General features: G+C 63.3%; 3 protein-coding genes across 5 annotated transcripts; all 3 read right to left on the bottom strand.

The window, feature by feature from the left end:
* Positions 1 to 300: 300 nt before the first annotated feature.
* On the bottom strand, positions 301 to 11,817 carry ADIPOR1 (adiponectin receptor 1). Of its 2 annotated transcripts, XM_054576505.1 has the most exons (8): positions 11,698 to 11,817; positions 6,328 to 6,559; positions 5,470 to 5,586; positions 4,274 to 4,445; positions 3,656 to 3,842; positions 2,670 to 2,857; positions 1,423 to 1,616; positions 301 to 1,142 (listed from the first exon to the last, which is right to left on the bottom strand). In XM_054576505.1, exons 2-8 carry the CDS (start codon positions 6,466 to 6,468, stop codon positions 1,014 to 1,016), a joined length of 1,128 nt encoding a protein of 375 aa, XP_054432480.1. In that variant the 5' UTR covers positions 6,469 to 6,559; positions 11,698 to 11,817; the 3' UTR covers positions 301 to 1,013. The 2 variants fall into 2 exon arrangements, with proteins under 2 accessions (XP_054432480.1, XP_054432481.1); XM_054576506.1 differs by lacking the exon at positions 5,470 to 5,586.
* Positions 11,818 to 13,953: 2,136 nt separating this feature from the next.
* On the bottom strand, positions 13,954 to 18,780 carry LOC129072921 (NADH-cytochrome b5 reductase 1). 2 transcript variants are annotated; one of them, XM_054576503.1, is made up of 9 exons: positions 18,675 to 18,780; positions 18,347 to 18,496; positions 18,157 to 18,229; positions 17,558 to 17,664; positions 17,220 to 17,349; positions 16,495 to 16,578; positions 15,581 to 15,666; positions 15,052 to 15,151; positions 13,954 to 14,756 (listed from the first exon to the last, which is right to left on the bottom strand). In XM_054576503.1, the coding sequence occupies exons 1-9, from the start codon at positions 18,687 to 18,689 to the stop codon at positions 14,584 to 14,586; spliced, it is 918 nt and encodes a 305-aa protein (XP_054432478.1). In that variant the 5' UTR covers positions 18,690 to 18,780; the 3' UTR covers positions 13,954 to 14,583. The 2 variants fall into 2 exon arrangements, with proteins under 2 accessions (XP_054432478.1, XP_054432479.1); XM_054576504.1 differs by lacking the exon at positions 16,495 to 16,578.
* Positions 18,781 to 20,157: 1,377 nt separating this feature from the next.
* Positions 20,158 to 21,280, bottom strand: LOC129072910 (alpha-1,3-mannosyl-glycoprotein 4-beta-N-acetylglucosaminyltransferase-like protein MGAT4E). Its single transcript, XM_054576490.1, has one exon. It carries the CDS (start codon positions 21,034 to 21,036, stop codon positions 20,158 to 20,160), a length of 879 nt encoding a protein of 292 aa, XP_054432465.1. The 5' UTR covers positions 21,037 to 21,280.
* Between the last annotated feature and the right edge of the window lie 231 nt (positions 21,281 to 21,511).

Below are 21,511 nucleotides of genomic sequence, written 5' to 3'. Positions count from 1 at the left end.
CTGAGAGGAGGGAGCTGAAGCCTGGAGTGACCTGCAGTGGACCTCACGCTCGCAGGGATGGGTCCCAACTCCTGGGAGAACCTAGCGATCGTTAAGAGATGCTTCAGCACAGCGATCCCTCTAGTCAAACTCCGTGCAGCGAGGAGACAGGCTGTGGCGGAGCCGGTGCGGGCGCGCACACGCCAGCCTGTCCGTGCCCGGGACTCAGGCCTGGGCCTCGGCAGAACCCCAGATGACCTTCCCGGTTCTAAACCTGTGCAAACGGCCGAGACCACACACGTTACATCTTTGAATGCTCATCGTCTTCTACACTTCCTTTTATTATCATCATAGTCTTTGCATCAAGATACATAGCAATGATAGCAGATTTCTTTTTAAAGCTTAGTATTAAATATTAAATATCTTTCCCCATTTTAATTTTACATTACTCTGCCAAGAAAAAAATTAACACACACCTGTAGCCTAGACACACTCCCATGGTTGGCCAGGCCGCATCCCAGGTGGTGACTGTCCCGCCTGCTGCCCGCAGGTTCAGGCCCCAGAAGATGGGACCGGGGCACAAACGTTTCTGAAAAGTGTGCTACAAAACGGGTGGCCTGTGCTAAGCCAGGTTACAAAGTGAGGATGGGCTAAGGGAGGGGACACTTTCTCCTAGAAACAGAATTTCTGAAGAGTCCCAGTCCATCGTTTTCCCCCAGAGTGGCTGGAGGGGGGGCCGCCTCCCAACGGGAACGCCGAGTGCTCTGCGCGAGGGGCCGCGTCGCCTCGCTGAGTGGGGCTGCTCAGGGGCATGGCCAGGCCGACGGCCCCCGCCTCAGCGAGGGACCCCTCGCCCCTCGAGCGGCTGCCCCCGGCCCGGGGTTGGGGGGAGGTGGGCTGAAGCCCGGCTGGCACTGAATTTGCTAAGAGGTTTCTTCTAGAAACAGACAACTCAGACGCCTCCTCTCACTTCAGCAAAGAAGTTATTTTTAAAAGCACTTGGGAAGGCCCTCTCCTGGCCTCAGCCGGGAGGCTCAGAGGAGGGAGTCGTCGGTGCAGCCGCCTTCCAGGCCGTAGCGGAACTCCTGGAGGTTGGAGACCCCGTAGAAGTGGATGAAGGCCGCCGCCACCACCAGGACGTGGAAAATCTGGTGCGACTGGAACTGCGGAAGCGAGAGAGGACCCTTAGGAGGGGTCGGGACCGAGGAGGAGAAATCTCTCGCCTCATCTGGTTTCCCCTTAACATTTTACTATCGTGAAAGTGATATATTTGTTGTAGAGAAATTTTCTAGAAGTCACGTCAGGAATACACAACGTTCACATTGGTTACTGCCCCCGCAACTGCCTGTGTACGTACCCCAAACACGGCAGGAGCCACCTGTCACTGCCTGCGACTCAGACCTGCCAGGCGGGCCCTGGTCCCCGCCCACAGGCGCCTCTTACCCAGATGTCGAACTTCCCCGGGAAGAAGCGCTCCGGAATGCGTGCGGCGTAGAGGCCGGCCCCGGTGATGTACATCACGGCCATGAGGAAGAACCAGCCCATCTGGCCCACGGTGGTGGCCTTGACGAAGCCCTCGGCGATCGTGAAGTGCATGGTGGGCACGACGCCACTCAAGCCCAGGCCCAGGAACACCCCTGCGCAGAGAAGACACGAGGCCGTCGGCGGGGACGCGCAGCTGTGCAGCACACCGCTGCCTCGCCGTGGGCTGCAGTCGCCTACGCCTAACTCACTGCGTGTTCAGGAAATCTGGCCACAAGATGGAGAGTGGTCAGAGGGTCTCTCTTCCGGAAAGGGAAGAGGGCTGCGAAAGTGCCCACACAGACGTCACGCTCGAAGGAGCACCGAGAACAAACGTCTCACGCCCTTCACTGTTGGTTGAGAAGCCCAGGCAAAAAGGCCAGGCCAAGCCCTCCGGTGGCTGACTCGGGAACGGATGGCGAAGCTCCAGGCGGCTTCGAGGCGGAGGGGAGGGGACAGGTTTCCCAGGAACATCACCAAAGACCTAAGTGCCCAGACTCTGACTCCGGAGCAGGCCAACACACCAGGGCAGAAGCCGTGGTGGCTGCGGGGCCAGACGAGGTTGGAGGAGGGAGCGTGGGCGGACGCCTGCGCAGCAGCCCGGCACCCCCGCGCTCGGCCGGAGGGCAGGGCCACCGTCTCCGCTTCTGCGGGCGCCCTGGCTGAGCCCCGGCGGCTCAACGCCTGATGCGCGTTCAGTTCTTTTACCTGAAGGCTCCAACACGCCAGGCCCTAGGCAATCTCAAGAGTGCGCGGGGTGTGGCTGCCGGTCATGAAACCCGAGAGTCTGGGTCCCACCCCCCAAACGGCAACGACTGCCCCCGCTCAGGTCAAGCCTCCCGCTGCTTCGGGGAACAGCTCCAGGAGGCCCCGGGGCACGTGGGACTCGGGTCCCTGAAAGGCTGTGCTCGGTGCGTTTGCTGACTCTCTCGAACCAAAGGTAACAGCATCCAACTGACCGATGGTGTCGTTACATGTCCCGTGAGCATTCTACTAAAATAGCGTGAAACCTAGGGGACAATCGCGCTTCAGACACCCGCACTGTTCTGAGGGCTCCACACACAGACTGGGGCCTGAGCGGGGCCCTCAAACTGCAACTCTCGGGCCCAGGCCGAGCCCGTCGGGGTCAAGGCCCCAACCCACGAGGCTCCCACCGCCTCCCTCCCCACCTGCGCGCGTCTGCCGGTGTTTAGGGGTGGCGAACCGGTCCCACTGCGCCACGATGATGGCAGAGATGCCCAGGACGCAGACGATGGAGAGGTAGATGAGCCGGGGCTGTGGGGAGCAGTAGAAGGAGTAGTAGAGCCACGGGACGAAGCTCCCCATGATCAGGAGGGCGATCCCTGAATAGTCCAGTCTGGAGGAGCCACAGAAATCGAGACGCGTCAGTGGGAGGTGTGACGGGCCCCCGTCCTTTGCCTGTGCCCCCCTCCAACCACCCCGTCTCCCACCTGCACCCGGGACGCAAATCCCGCAAGGTCGAGCACCTCCCTTTGCAGCGAGAGCCTTCGCTCTCCCTAAGTCGGGGACAGCCACGGCCCCCAGGGGCCCTGGACACAGGAGCTCGGTCAGAGCGCGCTGGTTCCCGGCTTCACGCTCAGGGAGGCTGAGCGGCCCCAGTTCTCACAGGCTGAGTTCGAAGAGCACAGCCCTTACGCGGGAGCCCCACTAGGGAGGACCGCCCTGTTCGGACTTTTACATGGTGAGAACAGACCACCAAACCCAACTAACAAAAACGAGCCGGCGTGCAGGCCCAGGCTCGGGGCTGGGGACCGCGGGCGGCACCCGAGGACGGGCATCCGGGGCCCCCAGCGGCGCGTGGGCAGCGGAGATAAGCTCCTCGGCCGCAGGCACGCCCTGCCTCGCTCGGGCGCTCAGCCTCGGGGTGCGGCCCCCTGGCACCCCAGTCTCACGCAGGGGGTGCCGAGCAGGTGGAGGCACCCCCCACGGCTGGGCTGCGGCTGCGGGGAGGCTGCGTGAGTCGTGCCACGAAGGATTTACGAGAAGGGCCTCACCGCACCACTGCACCCACAGCGCCGAAAGCCTTTCCTCTGGCCGGCAGGGCGGCGGGAGGGTCACTGGGGGCTTGGACTCGGACCACAGGACCTGACCCCGGGGCCGCCCTTGCTCCACGGACGACAGGCCTCTCACTCACTTGGAAAAAGTCCGGGAGACTTTCTCTGAGTGACAGTAGACGGTGTGAAAGAGCCAGGAGAAGCTGAGGCAGAGCACTGCGCCCAAGAAGAACATCCCGAAAACCACCTTCTCCTGCAGGGGGGCCATGAAGTACATGTTTGGCCTGAGCATGGTCAGGATCCCCAGAAAGAGAAACAGCACAAAACCTGGAGGAGGAGAAGGAACGTGCACTGTGACGGCAGGTAAAACGGCGGCAGACACGGCCGGGCTTCGCCGCGAGGGCTGCAGGCCGGGCGCCGGGCGTGGGGGGGGTGCCCGCCCCACCATCGCAGACAGAAAGGCCGCTGAAAGGACCCCGGCCTAGTGCCGTGACCGTGGGACTTTGTCAAAGGGAAGGGACGTCTCCACGATGGACAGGCCCTCCGGGGTCACAGGAGCGCCCCGCGCCGTCCTCTTCTCCATTCTCTCCTCCCCGTCCAGCCCCTCCCCCAGCCCGTCTTCAAGGGCAGCGACCGGGCCAGCAGGCTGACCGGCGGAGCAGAGGCGCGACGCCAGCCTGCAGTCCACCAGACGCCCCGGCGCCTCTTCCCTCCCGTGCACTGGGGACAGAGGACGCGCGCCCACGCAGAGCACTCACCGAGCAGGTGGGTCCAGATGTTGCCGGTCTCCGTGTGGATGCGGAAGATGCTGCGGAAGCAGGCCCGGAAGGAGGGCATGGGCGGCCGGTGGCCGTGCAGCAGGTAGTCGTTGTCCTTCAGCCAGTCGGGGAGCACGTCGTAGGGGATGACCCTCCAGCGTCCCTCCCAGACCTGCAACGGCCGAGCCCTGAGCGCTGAGGGCGGGCGCCGCGCCGCCACCGACACGTGGGTGCCTACACCGCGTGCCCGGCTGGCGCCCCGCCCCGCTGTCCGAGGCTCCCGGCACACACGCCCGCTAGGCAGGGCCCTAGAGAACACTGCCTTCCTGAGGACAAGGGGTGCAGGGGGGCGCCCGGCAGGCCCTGGGCGGCTGGGGTGACGAGGGCGGGCGGGGCAGGGGTGCCCGCCTGCACCCCGAGACCCGGGACGCAGCACGCAGCGGCGCTCGCAGTGCTGACGGACCCCTGACCCCTTCGCCGACGCCTCTGCTCTTGTGCCAGGTCAGCCCACCTGGACACGCTAAAGGGGACAAGGCGGGACCTCCTGGAAGCTGCTTGGAATCTCGAAGTTAAGGAAATACAGTGAATAAAAAGAAACATATGCTACACGTGGCTTTGCACAGCCACCCCTCCCCACCCCTCCCCTCCCCTCCGCTCCCGAGACTCTGGCTGCTCCCGGCTCCGCCCTCCGTACAGCCGGCCAGTCCGCACCAGGCGCTGCGATCTCAGCCTGGGACACACGGACAGTGGGCAGGACCCTGGGAGCAGAGGGAGGCTGCCTTCACTTTTACTCAACCGCCATTTCCCGCAATGACAACTGCGGGTGACAAGCCGCAGCAGGCGAGACCTGGGACTCCGTCACCAAGGGAAGTCACCGAGAGTTTTACACAGGAGTTCTGCAGATGCCAAACTGTTATTTCTATCCATCGCTGCCTAGCTGATACGTTTTAGTGAAACACGTCACGGCCATCGACGCGCGTTCAACGTGCTGGCGAAGGAGCCCGTGCACCGGCATCGCACGCGCACGTTTTCACGGCTGCCAAAAGGGTCCCCGTGTTTCGAACGAGGCCTAACACATGAGGCAGCGAAAGTGTTCCAGCCTTTCCCTGGATTTAATTCTCACACTAGAGCAAAAACAAAGCCCTTCAGCCCCCGCCCCGCCCCCCGCAGCCCCGCCCCCGGGGCAGGAGCCGCACCTTGTACACGAACTCCTCCATCTTCTCCATGGCGTGGTGGGCCTGCAGCGGGAGCGTCAGGACCCGCACCTCCTCCTCCTCCTCCTGGGGCCCCGGGCCCGCCTGCTCCTCCTCCGCCTGCATCGGGAGCCACACAGACCCACCCTGGCAGTCGCGGCGCAGCGAGGGGCACCCAGGCCCCGCGCCCTGCGCCCGCGCGACGGCTCCTTCCCCGAGCCCCCACCTCCTGCTGACGGGCCCTGGGGCGCCCGCCCCCCGCCCCCCGTCCTGACACACACTCCCGCCCTCAGTAACAGAGCCCGTGGGGCTGCTCCGGGTGGGGATGTGCCTCAGAGCCCGCTCTGGCCCCGGGGATGTCAGCGGACGTAACCGACAGGGTCACCAGGCACCCCCAGAGAGGGCGGGCCTTCTCCCGCCCCGTCCTCCCTGTGGTGGCCCGCGTGCGGGCGACGGCCGACGTCTGGAGGAGCAGCAGGGCGCGTGGCAAGGCGCCTGACGGCGGTGCAGCCTGGCCCGGTTCCGCGTCGAGTTCTCACACCGAGAGACTCCCGTCTTGGCAGGGCTTGTTACGTGAGGCCGACCCCAACTGCGCCCTTCGTGCCCCCAGACGTGCACTGCCTGCCCACGGGGTTTCAGGCCTCATGGACGCGCTGGGGCCACCAAGACGAGCGAACACGCAGAAACTAGCAGCGGGAGACCCAGGCCGGCAGGAGGACCCCCATCCCCCAGCTCGGGAAGGGCTGCCGCGAGACACCCCCGAGCTCTGGTTCCTCTTCTGGGAGGGGGCCGGGACCCTACAGGCGGGGAGGGCGCGGTCGCCCGTCCGTGGAGGGGACTCAGCCCGGGGAGACGACCCACCTTGCCGGGGCTGGCGACGCCCCGCCGGCCCTTCGCCTCCAGCAGGGGCCCCAGCTCCGCCAGCTCCACCGTGTCCGTCTCCCGGGCGCTGGCGGGGGCCCCGCTGCCCTGGGCCCCCGCGGGTCCCTTGTGAGACGACATCCGGCCGGCCCCTCAAGGCCTGCAGCTCCGGCTTGGGAAAGGCTGGGCGCCTCGACCCCAGGGGACGGGGCGCTCCCTGCGACGGACGACCCTGGAGGGAAACGCGAACACGGCGGCGAGGACTCAGCGCCCCTGCAGGCCCGCTGCAGCGGGCCAGACCTGAGCTCCCGCGGGCCCGCTGCCTCCAGTTCTGAAGGCCCCTTAGTTGTTACCACGCAATCTCTTTCTCCTTCCATCTCTTTGATGTTACCCTTTACTCAGAACCGCACTAATCTTACAGATAAGGCTCAAAATAGAATCCCTCGTTGCTTGCCTTCAAAGCATCTGTGGTTTTTGTACCAAATTGTCCCCACAGGAAAACAGCTCCCACCCCCATTCCCTCCCAGACGTGGAGCCTGCTCGGCGAAAGGCAAAGCCCATCATCCCCAAAGCTGTTCTGCTGGGCAAAGACCTGGCTCAAAGCTGGCACCTGGCCCCGGCTACAGACCTCCCGCGCTTGTGAAGGAGCCCAGCGCCCACTGGGCTCGGCTGGGCTCTCTCTCCGAACGCTGACGCGAGGGCCCCGCAAGCAGCAGAGGGAGCCGTCCCGCCGGGGGCCAGTGGTCAGCCTCCCCGCCAGGCCTACTGGCCCTGTTCAGGGTGAGCGCCGGGTTCAACACGGGGAAATGGGCTCCATCGCAGCCTTCCCTGCGGGTGCCAGTGACTCGCCAGCAAACAGGAAGCTGAGGACGAGGCGCGGCCCCGCCCTTTGCGCCCCACATGCCACACGACCAGTTCAGCGAGCGCTCGGCCAGCCACCGCAGGGCACGGCCCACGCGCCGCTCAGGCCAGGTCTCCCGACACCAGAGACGGGCCTGCAGGTCCTCTGGGAGAACCGGAGAAACCCAGAACGCAGCCTTCCAGGAAAGGAAAGGCCCAAGACCTCCAGGCTTCTCCTGCGCTGGGTCGCAGGGGGCGTCTTCTTCAGGCCTCGGGGAGGAGGCAGAGCAGCGACGAGGCCCCGACGGTTTCCACTACCTTGTAAGGGAGTCGTTCTCCCCCCTCCAGGGATAAGAAGCTCACTGCTCAGAGCAGCAGGAGCAGCAGCTGCCGCCAGGACGAGTGCCCGCAGCCGCCGGGCCTGGCTACACCTGTGCCCGCAGCGGCCACGCGCGGTGGCTGCGGCTCGGGGGCCTGGCTGCCCTGAGCTGGCTCTGCTCCCGCGGGGGAGGCGCGTCCCGCGCTGTCTGCCCCGCACACGCCTTCCCCGACGCCTCTGACGTCGCGTCCCCCTTTTCCTTTTAATCCAAGAGTAACCACGCTTCTCCTCAGGGATGGTGCCTGGGTTTCCGTAGCCAGGAGGGGCGACCCTCAAGGCCCAGGAGTCATGCTGCGCTCAAGGCGAGCGCGGCCGAAAGCAAGAGGCAAATCTAGTCCAAGAGAGCGAACAAGAATTCTCTCCACAGCCGACTTTCACGTGGCGCCGATGGTGCGAGACGGACAAGACAGAGGCCGCTTGGCCGACGACAGCAGAGCCCCCGGAGAACCGGAAACTGGAGGCCTCAGGAGGGAGGCGTCCACGCCGGGCCGCCGGGCAGTCCTGTTCGATAGGCTGACCACAGAGCACTCTTCCTCCAGGTGAAGTGCTGCCCGGTCGACGGCTTCACTGAGAAGTGATTGTGCCAGAGAAAAACGTAACTGCCTCGGGCACCCTGGGAAGTCAGCCTCAAAAGGGGGACACACTTCAGGCTAAAACCCCGCGGCCAGGACTTCAGGCGCAGGCCAAACACCACGTCAGGGCCTGGGGTCAACACGCCTGGGTGGCAAACTGACACACGTCCCTCAGTCAAGGTGCTCTGCCAACCACCACCCTGAACCAGCTCAGCGCTGTGCTTGCGGAGCCTACGTAAGGCACCGTGTGGTGTGGGCAAAGCCAGCGATCCCACTTCACTGCCGCAGGGGGGCAGCGGAAGGAGAGCGCCCCAAAGCTGGGACGGCCGCACACCAACTTCAGTTATTTTGAACACTGTGCAACTATTTTACCAGGAGCAACGAGAATAACACAGACAAACTTTGAGCTGGGCACTCAGGGTCAGAGATCAGATGCAGAACCGGGCCTCCTGTTACTCCTTCGGCCTGAAAAGCTTCTGGGCCGCACCCCAGTGCCCTTGGAGGGTGGCCTTGGCCTCTTGGCCATCGTCCAAGTCCCCTCCTCTTCCATCCAAATTGTTTTCTGCAAATTTTCCGGTTCCCTCCAGCTCCCCTATCACCAGCTCCTACCCCCTCCCCCGCGCTGTGGCCTGGACTCAGAGTCACCAAACGTAACACCCTAGTGACCCTACAAACCCGCCATCAGCCACCACTCATTGTACAAGATGCGTTGTCATCCTGAGCAAAATCTGCTGTCCACTCTGGTGTTCACAGGAACAGGGAAGGAAGAGGGAGGGATCAGAGGTCTGGCAGGAGGTGGGAGCAGCACTGGGGTTGAAAACGGAGCGTCGGGCAGGGCTGGCCGCTCACAAACACCTGGGGACGATTGCAGGCGTTTCCGCCTCTATGACGTGAAGTCAGCGTGAACTCCTAAGTTGTTGGGGCCGATTCCTGCCGACCCGGGGGAGCAAGCACACTTCAGCCATCTGTACCCTCGTGTATTTTGGGGGCAAACGCACTTCCTCTCCAACGCACCACTCCCGAAGGAGCAAATTATGATTGAGCCAAAGTCCTAGGAGCGCAGTTTTGATGGGATCTCTTCACCCCGCCCAGCCTCCTCACTGGGGGCCCCACGGAGGGCAGGAGGCCGCGGAGGCGGGACCGACCTCGGGGAGAACGGACCGTTCCTCCCCAGTCAGCGGGCGGGAGACTTTATTTCTCTCACGGTTTTTGAGGCGTTGATTCTTCGATCCGGTTCCCAGGTGTCCCAGGCTACAGCACACCCCTCCCTGGAGGCCAAGACGCGGCTTCGAGAGGTGTTTCACCGAGGGTCCCCGGGCCCTCGGAGTCGCTGGGCACTGACTCGTGCTCCCCGCACACCCGCTGCGAGAGGAGGCCGCAGCACCTCTGGGGAAACGGGGCCTCAGCCAAGGCCTCTGCGTGAAGATCGCCAAACTGCGCGACAGGGCCTCAGCCTGGCCTCCTGGGGCGGAGTCGCCGCCGCAGACGCTGAGGCAGAATCCAAGAGCTACGGTCCTTTGCTAGTTCTTCCCTCGCCAAAGTGGTCCCACCAGAGGTCCTTTGATTCCAGACAGACAAGCTTCAAATTCCATTAAATAAAAAGGCACACGGCACACGGACACATGGAGGAGTCTCACGCCAGTCCCTGTTTTTAGTACCTGGCTGTCGAGCACGTCAAGGAGCCGCACGGTCACTACTTGCAGAGCATGGTGATCGCCCTTCGCTCTGGGCACCCCAGGAGCCCCGATGAAAGGGAGCGAACAGGTGCATGCCCCGCAGACCGCCCCCGAGAACCGGCTGTCTAGGGGGCACACGCAGGGGCCTTTCAGTTCGAGAAAGCGACACGTCTTATAAACAATAATCACGCCCCAGCAGTTCTGAGCACAACCACGGAACCGACTTTGAGCGCAATAAGGGCGCAGGAGGGACCAACGGAAGCTAAAGACAAAACGTAATGATGACAAATTCCAGCACCAGGAAAAAACCCACCAGAACTAATCAAGTTTCTGGACTGACGGGGGGCAGTGTAGTTCGCCAGCGTGATCACAAGGGGACGGCACGGGACAAGGGACTAGGACTGCCAGGTGGGCCTGGTGTTACCAGAGGTGGAGGCCTCCCAGGAAAAGAGAAAACACACCTGCTGGCTTGGAAAGAAACATAATTCCTGTGCTTTCTTTTTCTTGTTTTTCCTCCTTTTTGAAGTTTTTTTCCTGCATAAAGGATGCTTAGAAAGGTGAGGTGAGGCCAGAGGAAAGAAACTAGAAATGGCCTGAAAGCCTGAGCGCTCCCGGGCGGGGCCCTCCATCCATTAGCAGTGGGCGTGAGGCGCTCCTGCAGCCTGCCCGAGAGTCTGCGCTGCCGGGCTGACGACCGTTCCCCATCCCCTGGGAATCCCACGATTTCTCGGCCACTGACAGCCATGCTTTCAGAGTCTACCCCGCAACTCCGGATGGCGGAGGCGCTGGCTCCACGATGCACCTGCTGCACAGGTGGCTCACTGGGTCTGAGGACAGGCTCCCCAAGTACCAACCACTCCCCGCGGCCAGGAACGCGTGCTGGGAACGCTCAGACCTGTCCGGCAGCGTCTGGTCCAGATTCCGGCTGCTGTGCAGACGCTGTCAACACACGAGGAACAGCAGCTGCCCCGTCCTGGGTGGCCCGGCCCCCACCAAGGGGCAAAGCAGTGAGCTGACCCCAATACGTCCCTCCAGTGCTCGTTTGATTTAAGGCGGCAGGCCAGACCCCGCTGGGTGCTGGGCTACCTCCTCGCCGCCTGGGGAAACACTGCGGCGACCCCGGAACAGACCGTGCGGGCCTCCTGCTGCCGCGCCCACGCCCGATCCCCGACACCGACAAGCGCCTGTCCGTTTCCCACCGCCTGCGAGGCAGGGACGCCGAGGGAAGGCGCACGTCCGTCTCAGACAGAAGCCGGCAAACACCAACGCGGGATTTCCGAGGAAGTGGGATTTCGTTTTCTCCAAAGTAGTTCAGATTTTGCTCACATTTCAGCGTTGGGGATTAGCTTAATCAAAGGTAAACAGCCCACTAAGCTCCCCTTTCCAACATCAAGGTGTGGGCACCGTCTTGGTCGAGGAACCTTGGGGCTCCCAGGCCACCCAAGGCAGGTATTCCCCGCTGGGGCAGGCGGCCCTGCGGCCCTGCGACCCTGGCCGGCACGCCCCCCGCCCCCTATTCGCCCCGCGCGGCGGCCTGGCCGCCTGGTTTAGCTGTGGGCCCGTCCCGTCCCGGGCCAGAGCCCGAATCCAGGCGTCTCACCCCCGGCGGGGCTGGGGAGACGCGCACTCATCAGGACGGCTGGCAGCTGGGGGAAGCCGGGGGACGCGGAACCTATCCGCCCTTAAGTGGCTTAAGAGGTCGCCTCCGCGGCGGCGCGCAATGGGAGGGGCCGGAAATGTTTACGATGCGAACCGCGGAGAAGTCGGGAGGTGCGGGCGGCTCCGGACCGGGGGTCTCAGACCCTCGGGACGGCCCGTCGCAGGACTCGGCCGAGGCGCCCCGGGTCCCCGCGCTCCACCGACCCCCGCCCACTCACTCGCCGCAGAAGCCCCGGAAGCTTACCGTCGGGCGACAGGCTCAGCTGGGGGCCGCGGACCCAGCGCTACATCCCCCAGCGCGGCAGGCGGCCTGCGGCCGAGCGGCCCCGACGTTGATGCCCTCCGCGCCGGAAGGGGCGCCGACACGTACGTCACCTCCGCGCTGCGACCCCGCTGCCGGAGCTCCCGCCGACCAATCGCACGCTCGCTGCTCCAGACCACGCCCCTCCGAGCCACGCCCCTGCCGGCTCCAGGCCCGAGCTCCACCTGCACGGCCTCGCGCGGGCCACACCCCGAGTCGCACACCCCGGTGCGAGCGCCCGCGGCGGGCCGCGGAGCCTCACACCGCGCACCTGCCCCCCGCGCCGGCGCGTGTCCCGCCCCCCGCCTCCGACCAGCGCCAGCTCTGCCGTCTTCCAAACACTTCCTAGTCCCCTGACGTCACCCCTTGGCCCCGCCCACGACTGCCTGCGGAGCCCGGCCCCTGCGAGTCGCGGGGCTAGGCTTCAGTCGCCGCCTGGTATTTCTCGTAGGAAACGGCGAAGCTGCTGCTACTTGTCTTGCTGGGGATCTACCCGCTCCAGCCCGCGCTCCCACGCTGCGGCCTGCGTGCACGTCTGGGGACGACCGGCAGCGCATCCCTCCCCCGAAGCCCACGACGCACAAAGTGGCCAGAGGGACCCCGCTCTCGGTTCTCCGGAGGGTGGTGCAGTGCTGGTGTCATTCTAAGCGCAGGAAGCGAAGTGCTGAGGCGAGGGATTCGTTCTGAATCTCGGCGCTGGCTAACGCGGGGGCTCGGGAGGCACGGTCCCAGGTTCTCGCCGGGCCAGCCTGTGACCTTGAGTACTTGCTGAACCCTCCCTCCCGATGACAACCACCCTTGAAAACTGGTACCACTTCCCTGGGTCTTCGTCAGGAACAAGTAAGATGATCAGGCTCTTGCTATGAAGCCAGACAAACGGCAAATGCTTCATAAATGTGAGCTATGAACCGAGCGCGCTGCATGAAACCGTCAGAAACACTCGCTGTCCACAGAGCTGACTTGGATTGTCTCCAGCAGGACCGGCTGTGTGGCCTTTGGCCAGTCCTTCATCTCAGACTCAGGATTATCGTCCGGACACTTTTATGGACTTGGCACAGTGCCTGATCCATGGCTGCTGACCTGGTACCGTCCGTCTCTCCCCCCGCCTCTGCATCCTCTCCCCACCCGTCTCTTGCATCGCACTACCCAAGTATTAAGCACGCTGTATTGTAGTTACTTATCCTGTGTCTGTCTTTCTCCAGACTATGAGCTCTCCGGGAGTCTAATCGTATCTTGAGCTGAGCACAGGGCTTAGCACAAGGCAGGTCTTTAGTGCATTTGCATGTTGAGTGGGTGAGACAGAAACCTGTGCAAAACAAGGAGTCGTGCTCTTGTGTGGGAGTTCTCGGTTGGGATGCTTTACTATCTGAGCCCAACAACGCGAAGCAAGATTTTCCTTTTCGGAGGTAAGGGAGCAAGCGTCTCCTACTGCACACACAGCTAGTGGTATATACATACTAGCTGATCAAGAAATGGCTGATAGAATACCAGTGACAACTTCCTAATGACCCTGCCCTATGGAGGGGTGAATCCTCAGAGTCCTTCATGTAGGGGCCCCCCAGAAAGCACTACGTAGTTACATGCAGAAAAACAACATCGACCTTCCTCCGAGACCGATGCACTGCTCTATCCCAGGGGGACTAACAGAGATCTCAGGGAGCTGCGCTGGTGCAGGCCAGGGAGAAGGCACGGACGGGGCCACGCTGTCAGAGCAGCAGAGAAGGGTGTCAGGACGCGGGGGCCGGGGAGGCCAGCTCGGTCCAGGCACCAACAGGGCTGGCTGGGGCCGGCGATGGCAGGTTCCTGCGTAAAAGAAGAGGGTGCCCTCCCACCCAGAAAGATAACACTTTGGTTTATTTGCCAGGTTCCTTGAAGGATGAACAGGGTGAAGGGTCAAGAGAAGGGAGGAGAGTAGCCAAACCAAAGGAAAACCTGAGGAGTACCTGGCCCAGAGGGCACCGCCGCTGACCCGTACCGTTTCCCCACTTTAAATGCCCCCCCGGGAGAAGGCGAGCTTCTGGTTCTGCTGAGACAGCTGCTACGATGAGCCTGTGCGTGGTGGCCGCTCACAGTCCAGCACACGGCAAAACTGCTCCAAGGCTCTCTGGCCGACCTGGGGATTCTGTGCTGGGAAATCCTTCCTCCCAAAATTCTCGGGCACGAAAAGCCTTGGAACAAGGACTCTAGACACAGGAGGCCTTTAGGTGTCACACTGGGGCCTTCACCCCGTTTATTCACGTAGCCAGAGGTTCCTGCCACAAGCAGAAGTCTCAGACTGTGGAGAGCCACTTCCCTCCAGCCTGGGCTGGGCAGGGAGAGACAGACACACAAATACGTGTTTCAGATTCCTCTCTCGAGATCCGCAAAAAAGCCACTTCCTCCTCTCCTGCCATCTGTGTCAGACCAGCTCTAGAAGTCTGCTCAACTTGCACTCACACACACAACCTGCTGCGGGTTAAGCCCCGAGGAGGAAGGAAAACCATTACTCAGACCGTTCCCGTCATCTCAGGCACGAAGAAGAGGGTGATGCTGTCCAGGAGCTCGCTCGTGCTGGACCTAACACACACGCTTCCTTCTTCCTGACCCGTGGAAGAGCGTGTCCCATGGCCTGACCTGGACCTTGTGTCCTGGTGACCTGGGGGGCCTTCCAGGGAATGACTCAGCCTTGGACCTCTCCCAGGGCTACAGGGATGCTGTTCCTGCAGGTAGCATTCAGGCATCGGCTCCAGAGAAGAACAAAAGCGTGGTCCTGTCAGGAAAGAAACCTAGGGCCGGCAGCCCGTGCGTACGGACCAGGAGAGCCGCAGGGACCGGGACCCCAGGGCACGCTCAGTAGGTGAAGCGCATCTTCTGCGAGTAGCCCAGTTTGTCCAGGTTGGGGTGGCAGGCCAGCTGCACCATCGGGGGAGGCCCACAGAGCAGCAGCAGCACATCGTCCCCCGGGGCGGGCAGGTGCTCCTGGATCATGTCCGCAGTCACAAAGCCCTTGCTGTAGGCCCAACCTGAAGGGCGGGAAGAGAACTGACACTCCAGGCCCTTGCTGGCAAGGTACGTCCAGCCGGAAGGCTGGTGAGCAGGGGCCGAGCCGGGCGGCTACGCGCAGCCTGTCCCCCAGCACAGCCGTCTCCGCCGCCCAGCCCACCCGGCGAGCAGGAGCCTGACGGGGAGGCCGGGAGGCCCCTGCGCCCCTGCACTCGGACCTGGGAGTCCCGCAGCGCCAGGGAGGGCTGGCTCCACTGAAACCAGAGCCCAGCGGGGGTAGGGCCCTGACTGGGTGGTACCCCAGTGGGGCGGTACCTTCTGGGGGGTGATCCAGAGTGAACCAGAGCTTGAAGCGACTGGGATGCCGGGCCTGCAGCTCCTCCAAGTCCTCCCGTAAGATTATGTCCTGCTCAGTCTGAAATGAAAAGGGGAAGCAGAGTCTCCAGGAACCTTCTCAGGCCTACATGTCACTTTCCAATCACAAGAGAAAAAGAAGGCTACAGTTCTAGGAAGAGACGCGACTTTTAGGTTGTTCCCAAGAGGGGAGCGGCCTTTATTTACAGAGCACAAAAAAATAAGGTGGGATGTTTAACAAAGAAAAGCCAAGGAGCAAGTTTTTATGCTCAGGACTGGATCCCCGAAACGTGGTGTTCTTTCCTTGCAGGCCAGGGAAGGAATGTGGCTCTGGGCCTCGTCCGCTTATTGTAGCAGAGGGTCCTCCACACACGGGGGGGACCGTGGGCAGAGGCCACAACAGGCCCTGGCCCGCGTCCGCCCGTCGGTGCCGCCCGCAGAGCCCCCCCACGCCACCGCCAAGCCCCAGGGCTCAGAAACACAAGCCGACCTGGTTGGCGAAAAGCAGGCAGCACGGGGTCGGATCCTCAGGATCTTCCAGGATGGCCCGGACCAGCTGGAGCATCGGGGTGATTCCTGCACAGGGCGCCCCCGTGAGAGGTGGCGGCCGCAGCCACCGGTCCCGGCTCCTCCGCCCACGTGCGCGTCGGAGCGCTGCCCGCTCACCCCGCACCCCGCCCGCGCCCAGCGTCGACCTCCCCCACCGCCCCGTGTGTCCTTCAGCGCCCACGTTCCTGGGTGGGCGCGCCTCTTACCCCAAACCCACGAAATGCCTATCTGCTGGGGGACCTGCCGTCATGCTCGATAATCGCATGAGTTCGCGCTGTTGGGATTCTCCTAAGACTCTTCCTCTGAACGTCCCTTGTTGGCCAGGACTCAGATGTCACGGGAGCCGATTCAGTGTGAGGGTCCTGGGCACCAGACTGGCAGGGTGAGTGCGTGTGCTTTGGAGTCAGGGAGAGGGGGGTGGGAAGCCTGAGGACGTGACCTAACCCCTCTGAACCTGCATTTTCTGTGGAAGGAGAAGGCAAGTACCTGCCTCACAGACACGAACATAAAGAGGCCCACAGAGCGTCCAGCAGACAGAAATGCCCGTGTGAATTTTGTGTCTTCGTGACTCTCCTATCTCTAGCTGTTTCCCTATTCTCGCCTAAAAATTACAAGACCCATTCAGGGTGCGGTCTTGGGAGAATGCACACGATTTAGTTCTCATTCTGTCCGTTACCCTTTTTCTTGGCTTCTACCCGATGGTGATTTTGTTTGTCAGGCAGCGGGGAGCCCTAGGCATTGCTGGGGATCCCAGTAAACGGCTCGGCCTTGATTCCCGGGCCTTCCGGGGGTCGCGGGGGCTCTCACCGCAACGCCAGCCACGGCGGGAGAGGAAGCCCCCGAGGCGACACGCACCTGTCCCTCCTGCGATCATGCCCAGTCTCTTCACCACTCGGGGCTCCGCTGGGGACTTTTTGTTGGGCTGGATGCTAAAGTTCCCTGAGAGGTCAAGGGCAGAGGGCATGGGAGAGTGAAGTCACCATGGGAAGCGAAGGGAACAAACGAGGACTGAACACGCGTCCCAGGCCAGCGCAGCAGCTGCGGTGGAACCTGACCCCGGGGCCGGCTGGACATCCGAGTTGAGCAGCTCTGATAACGCGCAGGGGACAATGGGGCCTGCACCGCGTGTCCCATGTCATTACTACCAGTCAGCTTAGGGCCACAGCGTGAGTCAGCAGCTGCCTCTGGCAGAGTGTCACCCCTAGGGAAGGCGGCAGGCCCGCGGCCAGTGGGGCTCTGCGCTCCCTAGTGCGCAGAGCAGCCCCAGGGGCTGGCTAAGGGCCCAGCTGCTCCCCCGGGAAGGGCTGAAAGCTCTCTCCGGCTGCCCACGCAGCGCAGCCGGGCGGGGGCGGGGCGGGGCGGGGCGAGTCCCAGAGCCAGGGCTGCCCGCCTGGCGCCATGGCCGGCGCGGCTGGCGGATTCAAGCGGGTGGGGAGCCGGCCCCAGTGGCAAGCGGGGCTGAGACGCCTGCCTCTCTAGACTGGCACGGCTCTGTGCACAGGACGGGCGGCTGTGGGCCTCGCCCACGCGCACGTGAGCCCAGGGGGCTGTGGGCCCGGAGGCCTGGGGCAGGCTGTTACCTTTCCCTGTGTACGTGAGCAGCCCGCTCGGCCCTCGAAATTCCACCACGTCCCCCATCTTCAGGCTGTTCAGGTACTGAGACATCTTCCCTCCCTCAGGAAATTTGGGGTGCACGCCCTTCCGGTAGACCTGATAAAACAAAGTGGAGAACACGTTATTTGGACTCTCACTGATTTCTGAGCCCCCGCTGACGGAGCCTCCTAAGCAGTGGCCAGGACACACGCATGCTGTCTTCACATCCACAGAGAACACGTATCCCCTGCTACACAGCAAAACTCGGAAGTTTCCCAGAAAGGGTACAAGAGGGAGCTCCTGGGGCTCCTTCCTACTCCCCTACCTTGATGACAAGATCCACGTAGCCTTGGTCCTTGTCACTGGTGACGGGAGTGTATGGCCTGATGACCAGGCTGCCATCGATTCGGGCAGAGAGGTAGACGTGTTTGCCTGGGGACCACGCAGAGCACTACGTGTCGGTGGCTTGCAGACGTGCAGCGAGGTTTGAGAGAACGAGAACGTCTGGCTTCCCACTGCGGTGGGACGCTCCAAAGAGCTACCAAGCAGGGAGGGGTCACCCCTTGGAGCCCCCAGCTGGACCCAATGGTGCCCCATTGGAGACACTCTCATCAGTTACTGCGCGACCTCAGCAGCAGCAGCAGCTGCTGCAGGTGAGTGCGGGGGGGGGGTCTGGCGACGGGTAAAAAAAAGGACTGTTTGCTCAGGGGGAGGTACGAGCGTGCCCTGCGGGAGGGAGGGAGAACTGCTGAGTGTTAAAGGTGTGTGGGCTGGGGCACAGAAGCCACGCCCTAGAATGGCCCAGTGCACCTCGCGGCCTGGAGGATGCAGCCAGGTGGGCAGGGGCACGGACTGCGGAGAGAACAGACCAAAGCAGCGCATCTCAGCAGACTCTGGGAGGAGGATCGCCCACCCCTTCCTTACCCACAGGCAGCCCCAGAACGTGCTGGGCGGTGGGCAGCGCAAAGCGGAACCTCTTGGTGTTGTGGCTCACGGTCTGCAGGACGGAGGACCACGTGTCACCAGGACGCCCCAACCACAGAGAATGCCGTCGCTTCCTAGCAGGACGGGAGCCTGGTGCCTCTGCCGCCCCGCCCCTTCCCCCACAACTCACCGTCTTGTCAATCAGTCGCAGCAGGTACTTCTCATCGGGGTCCAGGAGAGTGACCCGTGGCCGGCGGGACCGCCGAACCAAGTAGGAGCCCAGAGCCAGGCCGAGCAGAGTCAGCAGACCCGCCCCCAGGGAGGCCAGCAGGCCCGGGCTCTGTGGGGAGAGGAGGCTGTATGACCGCCCCGCGGGGGAAGCGCCCAGCGGCCAGCACCCCGCGGGGACCCCGGCACCCAGAGCGGGGGCGGCGGTGAGACCCCGCGGTGCATAGCTGAACGGCCAGAACCGGATGGAGCGGCGTCCCCCGGGGCAGGGCATGGGACGCGGGTCTTACCGGCTGGAAGCCCATGACCGAGCGCTGCGTCCTCCGCCGCAGCCGCGCCCGCGGACGGGACCGCCCCGCACCGCTCCCACAGTTCGCCGCGGGGCGGGCAGGAGGCGGGGCCAGGAAAGAGCCGGAGGGGTGGGCCGGAATAGCTGGGGGGGGGGGGCTGGCACAAGCGGAAGCGGAAGTGGCGTGCGTCCAAAAGAGGCGGGGCCTCGCTAAGAGGCCTCTCAGGGAGTGCGGCCGAAAACCCTAGGGCCCGAAAAGGGCGGGTAGGCGGAGAGGGCGGCCATGATAGGAGCAGGGATCCGGAAGTGCAGGGTCTGGCAACAGAGGGGCCGAAGGGACGTGGGGCCGAAGGGGTCGCTGCCGTAAGGGGCGGTGCCTGACCGACAGCGGCGGTGCCGGAAAGAGTGCAGGGCCTGGCAACATAGGGTTCTGGAACGTCTGGTGCCGGAAGAGGCGGGGAGGCTAGAGGGGCGGGCCTAACAGGAGCAGGGGGCCGGAAGGGGCTGGAGCCAGGAGGGCGGGGCCTGGCAACAACCGGGCCAGAAGGGGTTTGCGGCCCCCGGAAAGGACAGTGGGTGCTGTAGACTTCGTGAGCTGCGGTCTGGTTAGCAGCTACTCAACTTTGTCCTCGTAGCGCGGAAGCAGCCCTAGGCAGCATATGCGCAGAGGAGCACGGCTGAGCACACTGCTCCAGCGGGGTCTCCGCCTCGGCACGTTGCAGGTTTGGGCCGTTCTGTGGTCGGCATGTGCCACTCCCACCCCAAATTCATGCTGAAATCCTAACCCCCAGGCTGACGGTATCAGGAGGTGCGCCCTTTGGGACGTGATTAGGCCTTGAGGGCAGAGCCCTCGTGGATGGCATCAGTGTCCTTACCGATACGATAGGTAGGAGCTCCCTCACCCACTGTGTCAGGTGAGGACGGCAAAAAGACAGCCCTCAGTGGGCCAGGAACTGGGCCCCTGCCGGACGCCGCTCTGCCAGCGCCTCGGTTTTAGACTCCCCAGCCTCCAAAACCGTGAGAAATCAATTCCCAGAATTCTGTTACAGCAGCCCGAACAGACTAAGACGGACGCACGGAGGTGAGCCAACCTCAGGGCCACCTCTGCGATCATGGTGTGGCTGTTGCCCCTCTAGGAGGGGCAGAAGCTTTTTCACAGGGAGGTCTGAGGGTGTGACACTTGTGAGCAGATTGAAACCAAGGCAGTGCACAGCTCCTTCCCTCTCCCCGGCCCTTGGAAGCCGAAAGGAGACCGTCTCGCCTCTTGTCCTCATCCGACTGTCTTACGACGTACCTTACGTGGCCTAGGAGATGGGAAGCGGGGTGAGCACGCAGCTCTGCTTGCCTGGGGAGACTGGCCGGCACCTGTGGCTGCCGTGTCATTGTCAATGGCGCCTCCCTTCAGCCCCTAAAGTACCCCAGTCTGGACAGTAACTGACGTGTCACCCCACTCAGCGTCCACAGGTGGCGGCCAGTTTTTCGCTTTATTTCTCGCTGGCCGTGGAGGCTGCATGCCCGGGACCACCCCTTGCAGGCCTCCCCTGGTGCCGCCAGCTCTGCTCCTCCTCCGGCTGCGTCCACACCCGGATCTGCCGGATGAGGAGCCAGGAGTCCTGCGGGGCCAGCACCAGCAGCCGGATGCAGCTCAGCTGCTCCGCAGCATCCTCTTCGTAGAAGACCCTCTGGTCCAAGTTCCCTTCCACCAGCGGCCCGAGCAGGGTGTAGCGAGCGCAGCCTTCGGAATGCGCCAAGGGGTCGTAGCCCAGCTCTACCTGGCCCTGCTGCAGGCGGTACCGCCCCTGTGGGTCGGAACCTGTCAGCACCTCTATCCGGGTGACTTTCTGTGGCCTCTCCCAAACCACTGTCAGGTAGTTGCCTCTTAAGGGCTCGAAGGTGGAGTAGCTCTCCTTGTTCAGGACGTAAGCGTATTCGGGAACGACATTCGAGACTGCGCTCATGTCGGTGAGGACCCTGGCGACGGGGTTGTCTGGTTCACCGAAGACCGGTTCCCTCTCCACGGGAAAGCAGGCGTCCTCAGGCACCGAATCGTTGGGCACAGGGCGGAAGACTGAGGACGCGAAGCGAATCGGAACCTGTTGGGCCAAGAGGAGGCGGAACTGGGAGAGGAGCAGGTGCGTGGGCGTGTCCCTGGGGAAGAGGAGGAGGAGCTCGGCCAGGCGGGCCAGGTCGCTGGTGTGGAAGACCTTCCCTGAGAGGCCCAGGCTGGAGAACTCCAGGGTCACCCAGGGTCGTTCTTTCCAGGCTGACAGTGCCCAGTAGATGGTAGAGACAAATCTGGGGGTGCACCGAACACGGTCTTCCATCATCAGAAAATATTCAGAGAGGTTGAGAGCAAAGTTCATGAGGAGGGCGTGATCCGCTTTCTGCCTGGAATACGCAGCCGCACAGGGCGAGGAGGCCCCAGCGCCGCCTGGGTCTCCCGGCACAGGGGAGCCGCCGAGACGCCCGTGGACCACGAGCAGCCTCTGGGCCGCAATGTGGGGTTGGAAGAGGCTGGAGATGTTGGCGACCGTTTGGCTGAGCCACTCAGGGTCAGGATCTGACAGGTGGACCAGCACCACGATGCAGGTCAGCTCGGGCCCCGAGGAGGCTTGGAACAGGGACCGCAGGGTGTCCGAGAGGCCGCTGCCCTGAGGACGTCGCGCTGAGGAGACCCCCACTGTCAGCAGCCCTGGGGCCGAGGGGACAGAGGACACTGTTAGCACTTCAAGGTGTGATGAGACCTTCCTCCCTCTCCCCTTCACGCCAACACCTGGGACAGATTCACCTCCCCTTTGCCCTGGAGGAAGCGGTCGGGTCAGCGGTCACTCTCTGGCC

This window comes from Pteronotus mesoamericanus, unplaced genomic scaffold (assembly GCF_021234165.1).
Source record: "Pteronotus mesoamericanus isolate MK-2021 breed Mesoamerican mustached bat unplaced genomic scaffold, CSHL_Meso_final contig_347, whole genome shotgun sequence".
Taxonomy (NCBI): Eukaryota; Metazoa; Chordata; class Mammalia; order Chiroptera; family Mormoopidae; genus Pteronotus; species Pteronotus mesoamericanus.
Note: the sequence above shows the minus strand (reverse complement) of the source record. Positions and strands in the feature narration are given on the sequence as shown.